Source organism: Perognathus longimembris, chromosome 3, assembly GCF_023159225.1.
Source record: "Perognathus longimembris pacificus isolate PPM17 chromosome 3, ASM2315922v1, whole genome shotgun sequence".
Lineage (NCBI taxonomy): Eukaryota > Metazoa > Chordata > Mammalia > Rodentia > Heteromyidae > Perognathus > Perognathus longimembris.
In genome coordinates, this window is record NC_063163.1 from 22497188 (window position 1) to 22518297 (window position 21110).

Sequence of the window (21110 nt, forward strand, 5' to 3'; positions counted from 1 at the left end):
ATATAGATCTGTCAGATATATATTCCTTACCACTCTCACCGATGAGACTGATAACTTTTATAGTTTATTTTTATGTATAATAAAGATGCTTTCTGAAAGTTCTAGATTCTTTTTTAAATTTAAACAATTAAAGTATTTTGGGGGGCTGGGGATATGGCCTAGTGGCAAGAGAGCTTGCCTCGTATACATGAGGCCCTGGGTTCGATTCCCCAGCACCACATATACAGAAAACGGCCAGAAGTAGCGCTGTGGCTCAAGTGGCAGAGTGCTAGCCTTGAGCGGGAAGAAGCCAGGGACAGTGCTCAGGCCCTGAGCCCAAGACCCAGGGCTGGCCGAAAAAAAAAAAAAAAAAAGTATTTTGGAATGCTACATGGCATGATCAAATCAGTCCACTGAGCACAAACTGTGTAAGGCATTGCTCTAACCAAACCATTTGTACACTATACTGCTTCTAACTTCAAAGAACTTACAAATCTTATGCTGTGAACAAGGAATAAAAGATTTCAAAAGAAAAATCAATTTCAAAAATGTACAATAACAAAAAAATTTTATAACTGTTCTATGAACTGATACCATAATTTAAACCAGGTGTTTAAAACCTATGTCTAGCCAGGGACAGTGCTCAGGCCCTGAGTCCAAGGCCCAGGACTGGCAAAAAAAAAAAAAAATAAAAAAAAAAATAAAACCTATGTCTATCTGTAAGCCTTTGCTTTTGGCATCTGCTGTCTTGTTCCAAATTCCCAGTGAAAACCACATAGGATATTTTCAGGCATATGTTTATGATAGGGAAGGAGTGGGAAGACACAAACTTAAGATGCTTGATTCATCTGCAAACCATTCATTTAAACATTCAGCTCTGAAATTTCACGTACAGAAGGAGTAATATTTACTAGCATTTATTTCAGACAGTTACCTGAAAAGTACAAAAGGCTCTTCTTAATGGATATGATTTTTTTTAATGTATGATTTCTCAAAACTATAGTTTCAAGACAAACTGCCAAAGAGAATCTACAATCCCACAGAACTTTCCCACATGTAAGGTCAAAACAGAAAGAAGGTACCGACGTCATAGTTTTCCAGGTATCTGGCTCGTTCTTCAGGACTCATGGACACAGACTCCTCTAGGAATTTTTTCAACGTTGATCCAGATTCTGACCATATTAAAAAAGATGAAATTGTTTAGGGTCGATACAGTGAGATGACAAAACAATAAGAGGACAAAAATATCATAAAATATACCATTCAGATAAAATTCTTTATCTCAGAATAAATTATAGGAATGAAGCCATCTGTTCATTTGATAAGCCAGTTTAATTAACAATATAAAAGAAAAAAGTAATAATATTTCTTTCAACAGTATTATACAGTCCTGATAGAAAAGATAAAAAAAAGGGGGGGGGGGAAAGGCTTATTTTATAGTTTGAAAGAAAGGACAAGAGCACCCTCTACTGCTCAATCAAGTTAACATATCAGAAGGAGTAAGCAGCAATAAAGGAAAAAATTACTTACCAAAGTTCATCTTGTCTTTGTTGTTTGCAATAGCATGTATGAGCCCAATTGTTCCACAGGCATTGCTGATAGTTTGCTTCATAAAATACACTGATGAGGTAACATCCTGTCCCTGAGATTTTATTTTTTCTTCCTCCTCTGTTCTGAATACTTCATACTATTAAACAAAAAAGTCTACATGTGAAAAACAAGACATCCAAAAAGTACTGTTTGTACAGAAAAAAATATAAATGAGGGTTAGTTTAATACAAGAGAAGGTTTAAAGTAAAAGAACTTAGTATTATCACAGCAACAATAGTCTGAAAAAAAAGTATTAATACCCAGTAACCCTAAAGATATAGCTGAAAAGGTTTTCTTGTATACATGTATGCATCCATCCATTCTTTCATTTATGTCCCCTCGTTTGCTTTCAATTCCTGGCTTAAGTGATCCTTCTGCCTCAGTCTCCCAAGTAGCTGGGATTATATGTGTATGCCACCATGCCCAACTTTATTATTAGAAGTATACATTTATAATCATGCCAGAGGATACACAGTAATATGTACTAAAACTTTAAATGTTCATACCCTTCAATAGGCAATTTTCCTCTGCAGGAGTGTGGTTTAGGATACAATCTTTAAAATGTACAATGGAGGATGTACAAATGAGGGTGTAGCTCAATGGTAGAGTGCTTGTTTAAAATTAGTGCTAGCTGGGTTTGATTTCCTGCACCATACACATAAAGAAGTACAATTATACACACACACTCACACACACAGAGAAATACTTTAAACATCTGTCAAATAGGATTTGGTTAATAAAGTATAGTATACCTTGATGGAATAGCATAAAGCATCATATTCTGAATTAGAAATATGTCCATGATTAAATGTGTACTATTCAACAGTATATATCAATGTGATTAACTCTTGTGTTATTTTTGTAATTAAAAATAATTTTTAAAATACTTAAATATTTTATTTTTTCCCACTTATAAGAAATAAGTTCATTTATTTATTCAAACGTCATAATAGCAAGCATTGGTTGGACACTTACCATGTTACTGATACTGTTCTTTGCTTGGATTAACAGTTCTATTTTCAAACAACTTTATGAGATAAATACTACTATTACCCCACTTTATAAGACAGGGTGGATGAGTCCCCTATCTTACATCACATGATATGGAGAGTAGATTTGAATCCGGCCTGACCCAGAACACATTTGTTGACCACTAGTTTGCACATATGATTTATTCAAGTGCATGCCCTGGCTAGATCTGGTGTGAATGGATAGTTGACATAGAATGGTTCATTTGCCAGCTAGTAACTTAGCCATAGAAGGGATCATGTTAGTTGCTGATGGCTTCATAAGCCATTATCCACAAATTTAGCAGCTTGAAACAATAATTAAATATTTTAAAATATTTTCAATATTTACAAAAATAACACAATATTAAGATTCTATGGACTTAAGTTTTTTGTCTTAACTCTTCTACAAATTTCAGAGTCTTCACACCCTTACTACCAAAAGTAGATGTTTGGTGTCTAATACTGGATCATTACTAAGAAATTACTAACTAAATTTCCATGAATATGACAAATATCAGATGTAAAGAAGTATAATTTCTTTTATTAAAAGATTGTGTAGAACCTTTATACATGAGGAAAACTATTTCAATCTTACATATTTTGAAGTGAGACTAGTTACTTATGATAGAAAAAAAATGATCCAGGAATTTCCAGGACTGAGTAAAGCTTAATTCCAAATTTCTGCGAACAATGGAGTGATGGCTCCATTTATTCCTGAAGAATGGATTTACTTAAGCATTATACAACAAATTAGCAATACCTCGTTTTTCTTACATCTTCCAAAATAATGTCTCCAACTTTTAAAATTAGTGAGTTAATCCTACTATGTCTAAGTTTAAAAATAAAAATCAAGAGATAAAATTCTAAAGCTCTTTAACACATATATTTAAAATTCCACATACACACAGATATAAGACATCATTATAGAAGGACTGAAATATGCAGATACTGACTTTGATACATATCCTAATCTGCCAGTTAAACTATATTTGAGCTTAGTACTGGTCATCCAAATAGAAGTTATTTTGAAAATAATGTAATGCATGTTGTCATTTTCCTTAAAATAAGTAAAGATTTGTTTTTATAAACATGTTTATATACCTTGTATATTAAAAGCTTTAACTGATATTATTCATATACTTTCTAACAGATTTATGGTGGTTCTAATAATTAAAATTTCTAAAATATACCCATAAATATAAATGTTAAAGATGAGGTCTGTCAAACATGGTTGAGGCAGACAACCTTTTTATAAAATATTGCTGGTCCTGGGGCTTGAACTCAGGGACTCAGGGCCTGGGCTCTGTCTGTGAGCCTCTCTGTGCTCAAGGCTAGCATTCTTACCACTTTAGCCACAGCGCCACTGCTGGATTTTTCTGAGTAGTTTATTGGAGATAAGGAGTCTCACAGACTTTCCTTCCCCGGCTGGCTTTGAACCCAGATCCTCAAATCTCAGCTTCCTGAGTAGCTAGGATTACAAGCATGAGCCATCAGCACATGGCGAACCATATTTCATAAAAGAAAAATATCTGAGGTTAAAAGTCTAACTTAGGGCTTTATGGCTAATCTATAAAATTCTACACATCACTTGTTTTAACAAAACATTAAATTTTCCTCACTTCTTAGACTTCCTGATTGTATGCAGTATCTTCCAGACCAAAGATTGCATTTTTAATTAAAAAAAAACTTTATATTTAATGGAAACTATACCTCCTATTTAATAGTTACCTTTTCTGTAATAGGGAAGAGAAGTAATACTGCACACACTGGTCTTGGTACCATGCTAAGAAGTTCAGGATCCATCCCATAAACATCAACAAACTGCCAGTTAGGATGTAGACCTAACTGTTTGAGAAACTAATGAAAGAACAAAAGCAGTAAAATGTTAACAGATAAAAAGAAACCAGTAAAATATTAACAAGGAAATGATCTAGAAGTATGTACCATGTATCTAGTACATAAAAGGTAATGTAATACAAGTATTACTGATGTTCAATAGAACTCTGAAAATCAGTATACAACAAAACGCAAGTATGCATGATAAGTATACACATAGTCTGTATTTGTCAAGTAGATTTTAAAAATTTGGGGAGGTACAATAAGGTATGTTTAACATGAGTAGGGTGGGAAGAGAGCAGCTTATGTCATGTAACATTTAAAGCTTATATTTTATGAAACTAACCTCATTTTTCAAAATCTATTTCTTTGGGATTATATGTTTGGTGTAACACAGGGTTTCAACAAACATATCAAGGTTGATTAGGCAGAATATAAAGTTGTAGTAAACAATGAATTATTTTATCTAACAGATTTTATTTAGACCAATAGCTTACCTTGTATACCAAAAGCAATATTTAAAGAAACTTAAAGATAGGTAACTAAGTCTCAATGAACAAAAAGTAATATAATCTGAAACAATCCCCTTATGTGAATATCAGAAAGTGCTTGCAATCAGAAGTAAACACAGGCCTCTTGACCCCTAGTATAGACACCATGAAACCTACTCAATCTCACTGCCTCAATTACATCTGTAAAACTACTACCACATAAGAGTAGTTTTATTTATTTGTTTTTGTCAGTCACGGGACTTGAACTCTGGGCATGAGAGTAGTTTTTAAAATTCTAATGATTTTATTGGAAAATGAAATATGAGACAACAATTTATCATAATGAGAAAAAGAAAAATTACAATAATAAATATTTATACTGAAAGAAATAGATGACTATATACCATCACAAATGAGGCTTTAAATGATAGGCTAAGAAACGGGAATATAGGAAACAAAGGTCATACTTAAAATGCATCACTGTAACCCTAATGCACTGTTGGTGGGAATGCAAATTGGTGCAACTACTCTGGAAAGTAGTTTGGGGATTCTTCTAAAAACTAAACATAGAAGTACCCTATAATCCAGCAAAGCCACTCTTTGGGCATTTATCCAAAAGATTACAAATCAAGATACAGTTAGTGTTGGGATTCCTCAGTAACACATAAACAGAAAAAGCCAGAAGTTGTGCTGTGGCTCAAGTAGTAAAGCTCTAGCCTTGAGCACAGAGAGGCTCAGGGACAGAGCCCAGGTCCTGAGTTCAAGCCCCAGGACTGGCAAAAAACAACAACAACAACAAAAAACCGGAATCAAGATACAATTAAAGCCACATGCACAAACATGTTCACTCACTGTTGCATTATTCATCAAAGCCAAGGTATGGAATAAGCCCCAATTCTCCTCAATAGACAAATGGATCAAGAAAATATGGCATATATTCACAAAAAATTATGCATTATGAAAAACATTCCAACTTTTGCAAGGAAATAGATAGATCTGGGAAAATTATGTTACATGAAATAAGTCAGGCTCAGAGAGACAAAGGATGCATATTTTCTTTCATATATGAAAGCTAGAACTAATTTATAAATATATACATAAAGGGTAGAATACAAATGTACATAAAAGTATTAATCAAAGTATGGTATTTGTAGAGAGAATTGAAAGTGGTATAATTCTTTAGAAAAACTAACTCACAGGGCCAGGTGCCAGTGATACACACCTGCAATCCTATCTACTCAGGAGGCTGAGATCTGAAGATCATGATCCAAAGCCAGTCTGGGCAGGAAAGTCTATGATGTTCTTATCTCCAATTAATCACTCAAAAAGTCAGAAGTGGAATTGTGGCAGAAGTGGTAGAGCACTAGTCTGAGCAAAGGAGATCAGGGAAAGTACCCAGGCCCTGAGTTCAAGCCCCAGGATCAACACAGAAAACAAAGAACAAAGCCTCACAGTCTAACAAAATGACTACCAGGATAATGGTCTTAAAAGATGTGTATGCAGGTGAAGGTCAATGGGAAGAGGGTAGACAAATGATGTGGGTAGGGGGTTGCTGTCATAATATTCAATGCATATCTTATAAAACTAAGAAAACTGAGAGGAGGTAGGAGGAATTGGGGAGAATGATGAAAGGAATGATAATGATAAAGATGCATTTGACTTAAAGCAGCTTAAGGAAGTGGAATAACCTCCCATGCTTCTGGTTTGGGAGGATTAACATTGTGAAAATGGCAATACTGCCCCAAACTATCTACAAATTCAATACAATACCCATCAAAATCCCAACATTCTTCAATGATATAGAGGAACCAATCCAGAAGTTCATATGGAATAATAAAAGACCTCAAATAGCAAAAAACAATCCTTAGCAGGAAGAACGGTACTGGAGGAATATCAACACCAAACTTCAAAGTCTAAAAACAGCTTAATACTGGCACATGAAGAGGCCTGAGGACTAAGGGAATAGAATCAAAGACACAGAAATGAACACACAGTGAGAGCCATACATATCACCTTGCACCAGAATCAATTCCAAATGGAATAAAGACCTCAATTTAAGACAAAGTACCCTGAAAATACTACAGGAAAGATAGGAGAAACACTAAGGCACCTTGACACAGGTCGAAATTTCCTAAGTAAACATCCAGAAACACAACAAATCAAAGTAAGGCTGGAAAAATAGGATTGCATCAAACTCAAGACTTACTGCATGGCAAAGGACATAGTTTGCAAGATAAATAGAAAGCCCACAGACTGGGAGATCTTCACTAGTTATATGAGGTAGAGCACTAGCCTTGAGCTTTAAAAGCTCAGGGATATTATTGTCAACATCTTCAGAACTATTAGAAAAAAAGAAAGCTCAGGGATAGTGCCCAGGCCCTGAGTTCAAGCCTCATGACCACCACCACCAACAACAACAAAAAGATAAAGGATAATATAGTATGCTACCTATTGATCTATAATTACCTGAAAATAAAAATTTTAAGGTACTTTGGGCATTCCTCCTGAAGAAAGCTTACATGTAATTAACCTAAGAATTTTCTAAATATTGTTAGCTGCAATATGCCTGGGTGAACTCAACATTTTGTTTTTTCATATTTTAAAAATGTGTTCTTTTACAAAAGTTATATATAACTTTTAAGTTACAAATCTATAGAATATACATTTTTACTTAAATTTACAAAACCAAAAGAAGATCTAAATGGTAGTCTTAAAATAACACAGTGCTTCCAAAAATCTTTCCCAACTATTCAAAAATTATCTATATATTCACTCAGAAAATCACCTCTACACACTTACATAAAACCATCTTGTTTATATCAAGCAGAAGAAAGGGAACCTCTCATATTAGTGTTCTGGCTAGTTTAAATTCTGAGTACTAAAGCAACGAAAGTATTCTCACTCATTAGCTCACTAATTTTCATAATGCCTCTAAAACATTGGCCAATATCATAAAAGAACTAAAGATAGGACTTCATCAAATTAAAAAGCTTCTGAACAGCAAAAGAAACAATTTCCAGAATCAAAAGAAAAACCTACAAAACGGCAGAAAATCTGCCTGCTATTCATCAGATAAAGGATTAGTACCCAGAGTATGTAAAGAGTTCCAAATGTTAAACAAAAAAAGAATACAAACTAGTGCAACTACAATGGAAATCAATATGACGTTCTTTAAAACACACACACACACACACACACACACACACACGCACGAGCGCACACACTGCACACACAAAACCCCCCAAAACAACCCCCACAAACCTGAGGATACACTGGGAATGTAAGTCAGTGTACAGTCAACACCCCTGAACATCCAAGTTTGTAGCAGCACTGTTCACAATAGCCAAAACATGAAATCAGCCTAGGTGCCCATAAACTGATGAATGAGTAAAGAGGAGAATTAGGGAGAATTATTTATCTGTACAGAATGTCAAGAAGGAAAACATTAAAAACAGAAACACACACATATGAGGGCCTTTCACATTGTAAGTATGCACTTACTCGACATGACTGTGCTACAACCCCAGCCCCTCTCTGATCTCTAGTGGTCTCCTATTTGCCACTTCTTCCATAGCTGAGATGACAGGCATAGATCACCACCACCAGCTTCTTCCACTGAGATGAAATCTCTCAGACATGTTCTGCCTGGGCTGACCTGAAACCATAATCTCCCCCAATTTCAGCAACCCAAATAGTTGATTTATAGGTGCAAACTCCAGTGCCCAATCAGAGGAGATATTTAGAAATCATCACCATGGCCTCTTCAAAACAGGATAGTTGAGAATAGTCAGGATACTGACTGGAAGTAATGAGTAATGATGCCGATATCTGGAGTTCAGAGGAGGTGAGAGATTTCTTTTTATTCTTTTCCTTTCAATCCTGGAGCTTGAACTGGGGGCCAAGGCATTGTCACTGAGCTTTTTTGTTCAAGGCTAGTGCTCTACCATTTGAGCACAGGTTCATTATTGGCTTTTTTCTTTTTTTTTGAGGGGAGAGTAGTTTTATTAGAGATGAGTCTCATGGACTTTCCTGCTTGGGCTATCTTCGAACCATGATCCTCAGAACTCAGACTCCACTTGTACCCAGTGAGTTTTTTTTCCTTGTTCTTCCCTCCACCCCCGCCCCGCCCCCCACAGCCTGAGCCCATCCTGGTCTTATACAAGACCAAGCAGCATTACAGAATAAAATAGTACTAGTCCACACTAAGTCAGTGAAACATATAACTACCAGGTATCTTATGATCCCATTAGGTTCATGAAATAAGAAGATGGGATGGGTCTGGCACATCAGGCTCAGGAGGAGAGGATTAGAAAGTACAAGGTCCCAACTACAAACTACAGAGCCACAATTAAAATAAATACTTCCCTCTGGATTAAAAACACAAAACAATAAATCTCTTAATCATCAAATACTCCACTTCTAAGACCAAGGGAAATAAATCTATCTGTACCTCAGTTTCTTAATTTCTTGTAATCATTCCCAGTCTTGTAAAATTGTTGTAAGGATTAAGTTACTACATGCAATTTGTCTCCAAAAAATACAAAAATAGAAAGAGAAAATGTGAGAATGGGCATCACTATTGGAGTTTACTAAGTCTCCAAATAAGTCATTAAATTTATTTTCATTTCTATTCTCTGTTCTGTATAAAACACCTTAAGAGAATAAAGAACCAATTACCAAAAAAAAAATGCTCAAAATGAACTATGCCTTATATACTTGCACATTCTCCTATTAAAAGCATATTATTAACTGGGTTCCAGTGGCTCATGTATATAATCCTAGTTACTCAGGAGGCTGAGATATGAGGATCACAGTTCAAAGCCAGCCCAGGCAGAAAAGTCTACGAGAATCCTATCTACAATTAACCACCAAAAATCTGGAAGTGGAGTCGTAGATCAAGTGACAGAGCATAGCCTTGAGCACAAAAGCTCTGTGACAGTGCCCACATCCAGAGTTCAAGCCCCAGAAATGGCAAAAAAAAAAAAAAGAGAGAAAGAAAAGAAAGAAAGAAAGAAAGAAAGAAAGAAAGAAAGAAAGAAAGAAAGAAAGAAAGAGGAAAGAGCACATTATTTCTTTAATAAACAAAAAGTTTTTTTTTTCTTTGCCAGTCCTGGGGCTTGAACTAAGGGCCTGGGCACTGTCCTGAGCTTCTTTTGCTCAAGGCTAGCTAGCACTCTACCACTTGAGCCACAGCCCCACTTCTGGCTTTTTCTGTTTATGTGGTACTGAGGAATCGAACCCAGGGCTTTATGCATTCTAGGCAAGCACTCTACCACTAAACCACATTCCCAGCCCTGTGCTCAGTTTTGATCAAGCTGTCCCTCAAATTTATATAGTGAGACTATATAATGTAGCCCAAGCTGGCCTCAAACTCAATTCTCTTGCCTCAACCTCCCATGTGCTGAAATTACAGATTACAGATACATACACACACAACCACCCTCACCCATATATATATACACACACACATACATATACACACACACACATATATACACACCACCATAGCCAATTAAGAAAAAATATTAAAACTGAAGCATATAAAAGCATGTCAGACATTAGATACAAATATTGAGTAGCATCTTTTTGCTGTTTATGTCATATCAGAAAGGACTCAGACTCCTGTCACTATCCAATCTATTAGGTTTCCATAAAAGCATTGTTTTTTTCATTGTTCCTATAACAGCTTATAATGATTTACTTGCTTCTTTGTTTACTCCCAAATCTCCACTGGATCAAAAGCACAAAACAATAAATCTCTTAAACGTCAATGCATACTATTTCTGTTCAGACAATTGGTATTATAAAACATACTTTCAAAATATTAATGAAATGAGTGAGGGCTGGGGATATGGCCTAGTGGCAAGAGTGCCTGCCTCATATACATGAGGCCCTGGGTTCGATTCCCCAGCACCACATATACAGAAAATGGCCAGAAGTGGCGCTGTGGCTCAAGTGGCAGAGTGCTAGCCTTGAGCAAAAAGAAGCCAGGGACAGTGCCTCAGGCCCAGAGTCCAAGCCCCAGGACTGGCCAAAAAAAAAAGAAATGAGTGAATAATTTTCAATTTATCAACATCAAATGAGGTCAAATACTAGCTGAATCACAAAATATGTTTACAGTTATGAATTTATATTCATTAAAACAATATATCATTAGGAAAGTTCTGTTTTTAGCCTACTGATATGACTAATTTGTGTGTGTGTGTGTGTGTGTGTGTGTGCGTGCGCAGGTGCGCACGCCAGTACTGGGACTTAAACTCAGAGCCTTGAGCTCTCACCTGACTTTTTCACTCACAGCTAATACTCTGCCGCTTGAGCCATGCCTCCAATTCTAGCTTTTGCTGGTTAATTGAAAGCAGAAGTGGGATCCTCCAATCTCAATCTCCTAAGTAGCTAAGATTACAGGAGTGAGCCAGGTGCCCAGTACATTGATTGGTTTTTTGAATGGTAAGTCAGTTTCAATACGTGAATAAGATCACAATAGCTCAAAACCTATATATGTATGATCATATAAGACAAGGATAAGCAAACTCTATTGTTGACGTTATAATTAAAGTTCTAGGTGAATTTCCTTTGGCGTATGCCACGTGGCTACTGTATATGATTTTGGTACACTGGGTATTGTATATATGCCTACCTGATCTAGGGAAGGGAAAGAAAAACGAGGGTGTAAGATATCACAAGAAATGTACTCACTGCCCTATTATGTAACTGTACCCCTTTTGCATAACACCTTGTCAACAAAATTTAATTAATAAAAATTTAAAAAAAGAAAAAAATATGTGAATAAGAAGTTCTTGGGCAGATTATATTATGCCATTAAATATATATATATTATATATATCTGCAGTGTATCTGATAACATTTTAAAACACAGCTTTTTATAGTAGCTTTCTCATATACCAACAATAAATAGAATGAGAAAGAAAATCAGGAAAACAATTTCATTCATAATGGTCCCCCAAAATAAGGTGTAAACTTAACCAATATATTTTTGGTTTTTGGTTGTTGTTGTTGTTGTTAGTTGTGCTCCAGATGGAGCAAGATAGGCCAAGCTCAAATGCCATGTCATGCTGTCACTCACTTGTATAGGCCTAAAATGATGATGTCAACAATAGTAATGGTAATGAATCATGATTAGTACCAGGGTATATCTAGGAGGGGACCATCAGGAAGGGGAAGGAGGAAAAATATATTTAAAGGATGTCACACACATTTTATGACAACATAGTGAAATCCACCAAACACTGTTTGAATAGGGGAGAGAGAAGAAGGGGATAAATGGAAAGAAGATAAAGGGGGCAAATATGTTCAAAGAGCACATGGCTTTTGTATAGAAAAATGAAGCCCTCTTCCATTGCAAATATATACCAATTCAGTTTTTAATGTTAAATGAAATTTTCTATACAGCAACCCAAAGCCTTTTAAAAGTGCAACTTACAACAGCACTCAAAAATTGTCAGCCACTCAGAAACAAATATAAACAAGGTATGCCCAAGAGCTACATACTAAAACTACAAAACCCTGTTTAAAGTAGACCTATGTAAAGGATGAAGCATACCTCCTGTATAGATTACAAGAGTCAGTATTGTTAAGATACTTTTCCAAAAGTGTACCTATAGATTGTACACACAAACCACCAAAATCACAACAGGACCTGCAGTTTTCAGAAGGTTAGTTAGAAATTAAAGAATCTCTTGGATTTTCCTACTGGGGCTGTCTTTTATCAGACATTCTCATATCTCAGCTTCTTATGATTATAGGCATGAACCATCAGGAACTGGTTTACAACAGGGCTTTGAATTGAAACTGGTAAGCTGATTCAAAAATTCATAAAGGCAAAAAAACTGAGTAGCTAGGATTATAGGCACAAGCCAAGTACCTAAACAATTTTGGAAAAGATCAAAGTTGGGATTCATAGTATCCACCACAATTAAGATTTACTATCAAACTACAGTAATCAAAAGTGTGGTACTGGTCAAAAAAAAGAAAGACAGATTAATCAATGGAACAGAATAGACGAACCAAAGGTAGCATCCATAGAAAATAAGAAAAGAATAACTAATATACAACATAAGTGCTTCATTTTAAACTATGTACATCTGCAGATTACAAAGGGGATAAAAAGTTGGGATAATAATCACATATACAATTTTCTTCTAAATAAGAAACAAAGGCTAACATTAAGATAGTCTACCTACATTTTTGAAAACCAAAAGCTAATTTATATTTTTATTTTGGCTTTTTCAGACAGGCTCTTGCTATATAACCCAGACTGGCCTAAACATCATGATTCTCTTTGCTGCTCCCTACTGAGTGCAGGGTTAGCAAACCCTGGAAAACATGTTGAAAGGGGTAACACTGATCAAGATATACTGTATTTAAAAACTGTTTTGTTAAATGGTAACTCCTTTGTACAACTACTTAAAGGTAATAATAGGAGACAGAGAACTAATTGAAAACATACTGGGATTACTGCATGTGCTGTGCCACCACACCCAGCCTAAAAAAATCCTTAAAGTACCTAATACATTTTTAAGTACATAATAATTTTTTATTCCTTAGTGTTGAGAAGAGTGGTTGACGGTAACGAGCATATCCTGTGATAAAACTAAGTAGTCAGTAAACGAGCTATTGAGAATTTTAAAAACAGGGTAAGACAAGCAACTCAAAAGTGGCTGAAAGATGTCCCTACATCCCTCCCAACCTCCAGCACTCCAAGCAAACTTTGGAAAGTGTGGGGTGGCAAAGTACGACGCGGGAAATATTAAACTAAGCTGTATAAAAAGTAAGGTTTTCCAACCACCAAGAAAAGGAAGGGGGCGTGGCAGGGAAGCGCATGGACCCGATGGGGCAAGAGAGGACCGGAGGGAGATTTCACAGTACAGGTGATGGAAGGCATTACAAAGACTGGGTGGGCGAGTTTGCCAAGCTTGGCTGTCAGGTGAAGGGTTGGCAAATTAGTCACCCTAGACGAAGATGCTGAGAGAGGAAAATTAATGGAATCAGCACTGGCCAAGTCAACGCGAAGAGGGAGGGGACCAGAACACAAGGTGTGAGGCAGGAGTCCTTCCCTGGAAACTCAGACCTGGAGGCCTCCGGGGTGGGAAAAAAGCTGCCCGGGCCAGGGTACCGGGCTGGCGTCGGCGCCCAGGCCGAGCCTGGGGCACCTCAGGAGCCAGGTGTCCCCGATGGCCCAAAGGGGGCGGACCCGCCAGACCCCACGGAATTAAGCTCCAGACGCCCCACCACCACACCCCCTACACCCTCCCCCCACCACACACACCACACGCGGGGACGTGGCGGAGGCGGTGGCGATGCCGGCGGGGAAGCAGGCCCAGGCAGGCGGCAAGGACTCCGGGGTCCCCGGCGACGAACATCTCACTCACCTGGTTGGTGACCTGAAACGACACAAGAGAACACGACTTATGACACAATCGCGCGGACTTAGCTGCGGGAGTCTGGCTCCCTCTTGCCCCTGGCCGGGACCCCCGAACTCGGATCCGAGCCGCGCTCACCTCAGGATTGGCCTCCAGCGGCAGCCAGCGCTGACCCTCCATGGCCGCTCCGCCCAGCCCCTCGCCGCCACTGACAGCCGCCGCCGTCGCCGCCGCTTCCGCCCCCGCGCGCCTTGACCCGGGACGGCCCAAACCACCGCTCCGCCGGAGGGGTGTCACAGGACGCAGAGGACCTCAGCAGGCCTTCACCCCTGCATTGATAAGCACAACCAGACATTCTAAGTCTTATATTTTAAATTAATATACACACTAAGGAGAAATGGGAATGGTATCTTTGTTTTGAGAAAAAATAAAATCTAAATTCACAGTGAGCTCCCCTCACGCTTGAACTCTTCCTAACCAAACTGAGCGCTTGCATTCTACGCATGCGCCACGTGCTGGCCTTAGACCGCGTGCTTGCTGGCGCCTTCCCTTCGTTGCAGTATCAGAAGGAAACTCTAGGGGGCGCGAGCTGAGTCTTACTCTGCAAGGAGGTACAAGGTCCACTGGTCATCAAAATGCAACAAGGCCACAGGACGATTCCTTGGAATTGTGGTCCTATGCTCCATCATAAGGGTGCAGAAGTGATGTGTTGGGCTTATCTGCTTTGGCAGAGTGGGAAATATATGTGTATATTCGGCCCTTCTTGGCAAGAAACCCTACAGTAAAGGTTGACGAGCCACAGTACAATAGGGTACATGTATAGTAGTGATGGGGGTGAATTTACAGGTAGTGAAGAACAACGAAAGGGGGAGAGTATCTAAGAAGGCTTCTTAGAGAAAGTGGATTCCTGGACTGAACCCTTAGTAGATAGTAATGGGTAGTAGCCAGGCCAGTAGGAAAATTCTCTGCAGAAGGGAAAGTAGCCTGTGGAGATAGAGCCTAGTTACAAGTGATAGGAGAGATTGATAAACAGAGAAAACACATATAAAATATCTGAGATATATATTGATTCTCTGGGCCTGATTACATAGTAGATGCTCAATAATATTAAAGGAATGGGGCTTTAGCCTGAGATCGGAGAGATTTATAAACAGGGGAAACACATATAAAATATCTGAGATATACATTGATTCTCTGGGCCTGATTACATAGTAGATGCTCAATAATATTAAAGGAATGGGGCTTAAGCCTGAGATCGGAGAGATTTATAAACAGGGAAAACACATATAAAATATCTGAGATATACATTGATTCTCTGGGCCTGATTACATAGTAGTTGCTCAATAATATTAAAGGAATGGGGCTTGAGCCAAGGTAGAACATTTTACTAGCATACATAAAACCCTGGATTTGATACCCAGCACCACTAAAAACATTTTTCTTTAGGATTGTGTGATGATCAAATACATGGAAATATTATTTGCCAAGAATGTGAGATAATTTCAAGGGGGAAAAAATGAGAGATTTAAAGCAGTAGTTATCAAGAGATACTGTTCTAATGGGTTATGCCTTTGATGAGCAAGAGTCATGGGTCATGTCCCCAGAAATTTTACATAATGTAGAATACATATTACTATTCTTCATACAGAAGAGGAAATTTGAGGAAGCAGTTGGGAAGCACAGAAAAGACCATTATGCTGAGTACTCCTTTCTTAGAGAACTTCAAACTCTCCCAGCCATGTTCCTCTGTCTACTATTCCTACACTTCAGTTGTATTTCCAACCCATTGGCTCCTATTTCTCTTTATCTACCTGATGGATTGTTGCTATATCCATCTACCATTGTGATTACGCAAATCTGGCAATGGTTGGCTTATCATATGCAGGTATACTTGAAAAATCCCTTGAGATGCACAGGCAGGCTCTTAGTCTTCACTAGTCCACAGTGGCATCCCTGGAGGTAAGTTTCACAATTACTCCAGATCGCTGAGTTTCTACACTCTGATTCTCCTCCATGGCCTGAATAATACTCCACATAATACAACAGACAATTCTAACTCCATCAAATCAGACATAGGGACAAATATCAATATACTTTTCACTCCAGCAATGATTCTTACTTAGAATGGCATTCTTCAGTGAGGCGCCCATGACTCACACCTGCAATCCTAGCTACTCAGGAGGCTGGGATCTGAGGATTGTGATTCAAAGCACCCTGGGCAGAAAAGTCTGTGAGACTCGTATCTCCAATAAACTACTTAGAAAGAGCCAGAAGTAGCAATGTGGCTCAAGTGGTAGAGTGGAAGATCTGAGCACAGAGAAGCTCAGGGACAGAGCCCAGGCCCTGAGTTCATGTCCCAGGATCAGAAAAATAAAACATAAAATAAATGGCATCCTTCCATACCACCAAATAATTGAGTTATAAGTGTGGTATGTGCTGCCTCTAAAAGTCTGTGAGACCCATCAAGTGCTCTCTTTCCTACTAATAGGTATTACAAGATGCAAATTGCATCTTTCAACATGGAGAGGTTGTCCTACATGCGCTGGATCTTGGACTCGTGATGACTTTACAAATATAGCTTGCCTTCCATCTTGATACACTTTAATCTCCATATTCTGGCATGGATGGCCTTCCTACCACAAAGGGTAAAATTTCTCAGATTTGAATGTGCTTGTAAACATCAGTATGAATACTTACATAAGCATAGCAAATTTGCAATGCAGATTTTTAGTAAGTTGTATATGGGGCCTAAGACTCAGCATCACTGGCCCTAATATTTTAAGCCTTCCCTTTATTTACATCCTCTGCCATACTACTATGGAATCTTCTCTAGCAGGAGATCAATTTCTGTCCATCTTCATTAATTGTAGATTTTGCATTTTGAATTCTCCTCTTGCTAAAATTTATTTCTAACTCCCAAACTGACACCTAAAGCGCTTTTGCAGTCATGTACAGACATGCATAGAGTGGCCAAAAAATTGAATATCCAGCTGAGATTGAACAAGGCAACTTTTTGTTCCAGTATTCACAGTAAAAATGTTAGTGTCCTTTTCATTACCTGTCTAGTGTTACATCCCCTTTCCCCTTAGTGTTTTTGTTGGTTGAATTTACTGATCGGAATAGCACCAGAGCACAGTTTCAGTGCTACCACTATTCCCAAGTGGAAAAAAAAATTAAGATGTACTATAAAAAATTTGTTTAAATAAGATTTATTCAGGCATTGAGTTGTCATGTTGTTGCCTATAGTTCAGTGTCAATGAGTCTACTATTTATCTTGTGTCTTTCTAAAGTAGTACACAGAAAGCAAGAATAGGTATTTGCTCATCTGGTGAAAATAATGTGACCAGAAGCTCCCAGGTAGCTAACCTGTATTTCACTTTGGAAATACCTCCACTTACTGACACTATAGGCATGTCTCATTGCACCTGACCCACTGTTTTGTCATCATGTTTAATCTCATAACTGGTTGCTCTTTGTCATGCCAAATCACAGAATAATTTTAAAAGACATGTTAAATGGCAATTAAACATACTAAGTATAGAGCCAGAGGTATTCATAACTATGAGTACTCATTGCTATGAACTCGGGCTTAGTTCATTCATGCTCCTGTAAAAATGACTTTAGTCATAACTGCTATTTTGGTAGCCACTGCTGGAAGAAGTCAGCTGATGGGATGCTCAGTATAATTTTAAGCTGTTAAACTTGGGACCAAGCCTGCTTAAAACTTGATCAAAATCAACAGCAACTTTAACCCGGCTACTCAGGAGCAGTGGAAAGACGAGAGAGAGAGAGAGAGAGAGAGAGAGAGAGAGAGAGAGAGAGAGAGAGAGAGAGAGACTCAGGAGCGGTAGAAAGACAAGAGAGAGACAGAGACAGAGAGAGAAGGAAATCATGTGTTTTCACCATTTGATATGTTTGTCATCACAGGTGCAGCCAGCCCAGGAAGCCTTCTAGGTTCAGATCCACCCAGCTGTCCCTAGAGCTAAGAGATCAATCTTGGTTCACCTCTAGCCCATTCAAGGCATACCACCTTGACAAGTCAGTGCATATCTCAGCAGGAAAATGTCTTAGCTGTCATTCTGCGAACGTACCCTGTCATCTCCCTTGATCTTGTGTTGCATTGCCAAACTGCCATCATTAAACGTAACCTTCCTTCAGTTAAAAACATTCCAAGGCCTTGTGTAATTTGCCCTCATCTGTCCCCAGTATGAAATAATATAAATTCTCCCCAATTGACTTAAATCATGAGTATCATAATCTAGCTGTTTCCATAAACCAAGCACTTCCTTTCTCAAGTTATCTTTTTTTTTTTTTTTTTTTTTTTTAGCATCTGGAAGGTTCCTTTAAGCCAAAGGTTAAAAGCTCATGTCATCTATTGAAAATGACTCAATTGGCCAGGTGACATTTCAGAGTTTCTGGCATAGCTTGTTTTATTTTCTTTGTTGTTGTTGTTCTCTATAATATGTAGATCGGTCGGAGTCCAAAGGCAAAGAATTTTAAGCCCTGTTGAAGATCTGAAGCGGCTAGGATGTTGTAGTTCTTATACCCACTCCAAGTTCTGTATCTTTGTCAATGGTACCCATCAATTCCTACCAAACGATAGTAATCATACCCCCCAACACACACACACACACACACACACACACACACACACACAGAGAGTGCTCATATTTTTAAATCATCTGCAGTACGGACACAGCATTTATTCAGCAAAAGGCAGTTAGAAGTGTAAGGAGAGGCCCAGAAATGGAGGGACAGGGCTGGGCATGTGGCTTAGTGGCTTGCCTAGCATACATGAAGACCTGGATTCAATTCCTCAGTTCCACATAAACAGAAAAAGCCAGAAGTGGCACTGTGGCTCAAGTGGTAGAGTGCTAGCCTTGAGCAAAAGAGCTCAAGGACAACTCCCAGGCAATGAGTTCAAGCCTCATGACCAATGAGAGGGGGTGGGGGTGGGGAGAGGAGAGAGATCTGACAGATCTACAAAGTGTTAATAGGGATATGGCTTCTTCTGGAATCAATGGAATAATCCATCCCCCGCCCCCCCCCCCCGCCCCTTTCCCAGCTTTTAGAAGCAGCCTGCGTTTTTTGGTTCTTAGACCCCTTCTATATATAAAGCCAACAAAAGCTGCTGAGTCTTCTGTCACATGGCATCACTCTGACACACTCTTTCTGACTCCTAAGTCATCTGTCTCCATACCCTACATTTAAGGACACATGTCATCAATATTGCTCATACTCAAGTAATCTAGAAATATCACCTCCTTTTAAATTCAGCTCATTAGCAACTCAGTTCTTCTGTGTCATGGAATATTAGATACTCATAAATTCTGGAGATTAGGAAGTGACTCTCTTTGGAGGGCCACTTTCTACTACATTTGTTGATACAGTATGGTATCAACAGTATAGAACATGTTCAGTAGATATTGTTTTCATTTCACTTGTATCTTTTCATCTAAGATGTGTTGCATCATACTTACCTCTCTCTCAGTAGGCGATCCTGTTGCTGCTAATGACCCAACCAATCACACAGTACTGTCCCTTACAGACATACCAGAGTGGTACAGAATGAAAACACTAATGTATCAACCTAGATCCAAGGGGTGGGCAAGTGATCAAAAGAGAGCAGTCTTTTTCTGAGAGTTGCTATTGAAGACAGATTCCTCTTTCCCATTTGCTTCACAATGGTTGGTTTTTTTTAAAGGCGAGGACAGGAAGCACAAGGGGTAAAATATGGTCTATAGAAGCTGACAATCACTACCTAAAATGAGCAAGAAAACAGGAACTGAAGGAAACTGAGTTTGGCCATAAACTTAAAGTCAAAAAGCAGGTACTCTACCAGCAAGGAACACTACCCTGTCAATTTACCAGTGCATCTCTAGATTACAGAATAAACACTAAATTCAGGTGGAGCTCTTGACTCTATTCTGATTGTGGGTGGGGTAGGTAATCAAAACAACTGGTGAAAAAAAAAACTGGTGAACTTTGTTTGCCTACTTATTAGGTAACTCTATTAAATGCATGTTAAGTCTACAGAGTTGTGGTTAGCTAGGAGCAGGGCCTTATTCTTAGATGATATATACTCAAGTAGCTAGTGATCAAGTACCCTTATTATGCATGTATGCTACACTAAAGCAAATGTGTAAAACAGTGACAGCAAGTGGACAAGGATGTTCAATCACCTTGTTTCTTTCCAGATTTTCTGATGATAGTTTTGATTAGCAAACAACAAAGGTTGGCAAGGTTAAAAATAAGCAATCTATTATTTGGGGTAGGATATATCTGAAGTGAACGAGGTAAGAAAAAGCAAAGATGAGAAGGTATTGCGGCAGCCAGGTTGAGGTTTGGGTTGGGACGGTGTGGCGGAGATAAGGGCAGGCTAATAAAATAAATCACAGTGAGGAAAGCTCCTCATATAGCTGTAGTTCTCACAGGCATCTCATTTGCGGGATACACACACAAAAAAAACCCCACGACTGCCTAAGTGTCCATGCCCCACCCTTCAAATCCAGTTAGAATCTGTCACAGGTTTGCGCTTGCGCAGACACTACACCTTGCCCCCCCCCCCACTGGAAGAGCTCAATCCTCCATCTAAACATGGGGGGGGGAGCTGCATCCTAAATTTAATTAGTACTTCCACTACCAAGGTACGCATAGAGTTTTCTTCAGGCTTTCTCCACACAGAAACTTCTTCTTCTTGAGAATACGCGTAAATCTTATGTGTATAGGTAAGTTCTGAATTAAACGGCGATTTATATTTCCCTTTCTCCACCCCTCCACGTTCGCTGAGTGGGCCTGTCCGCGCGAGGCGGAAGTGGAAGCGG

The 21110-nt window shown here is 38.5% G+C and overlaps 1 protein-coding gene across 5 annotated transcripts in view; it reads right to left on the reverse strand.

Annotated features, from left to right (window-relative positions):
* The window catches only part of Uchl3 (ubiquitin C-terminal hydrolase L3), a 41966-nt gene extending 27430 nt beyond the window's left edge, over positions 1-14536 (reverse strand). For 4 of the 5 annotated variants that reach the window (XM_048341234.1, XM_048341235.1, XM_048341238.1 and 1 more), the window contains exons 1-5: positions 14425-14511; positions 14296-14307; positions 4308-4436; positions 1510-1666; positions 1066-1151 (exon numbers count right to left, since the gene is read on the reverse strand). In XM_048341234.1, the coding sequence (XP_048197191.1) occupies positions 1066-1151; positions 1510-1666; positions 4308-4436; positions 14296-14307; positions 14425-14466 (426 nt within the window). In that variant the 5' untranslated portion in view covers positions 14467-14511. Of the gene's footprint in view, positions 1-1065; positions 1152-1509; positions 1667-4307; positions 4437-14295; positions 14308-14424 lie in introns of all 5 variants that reach the window. The other variant, XM_048341237.1, reaches the window with a different exon arrangement.
* Positions 14537-21110: the final 6574 nt, after the last annotated feature.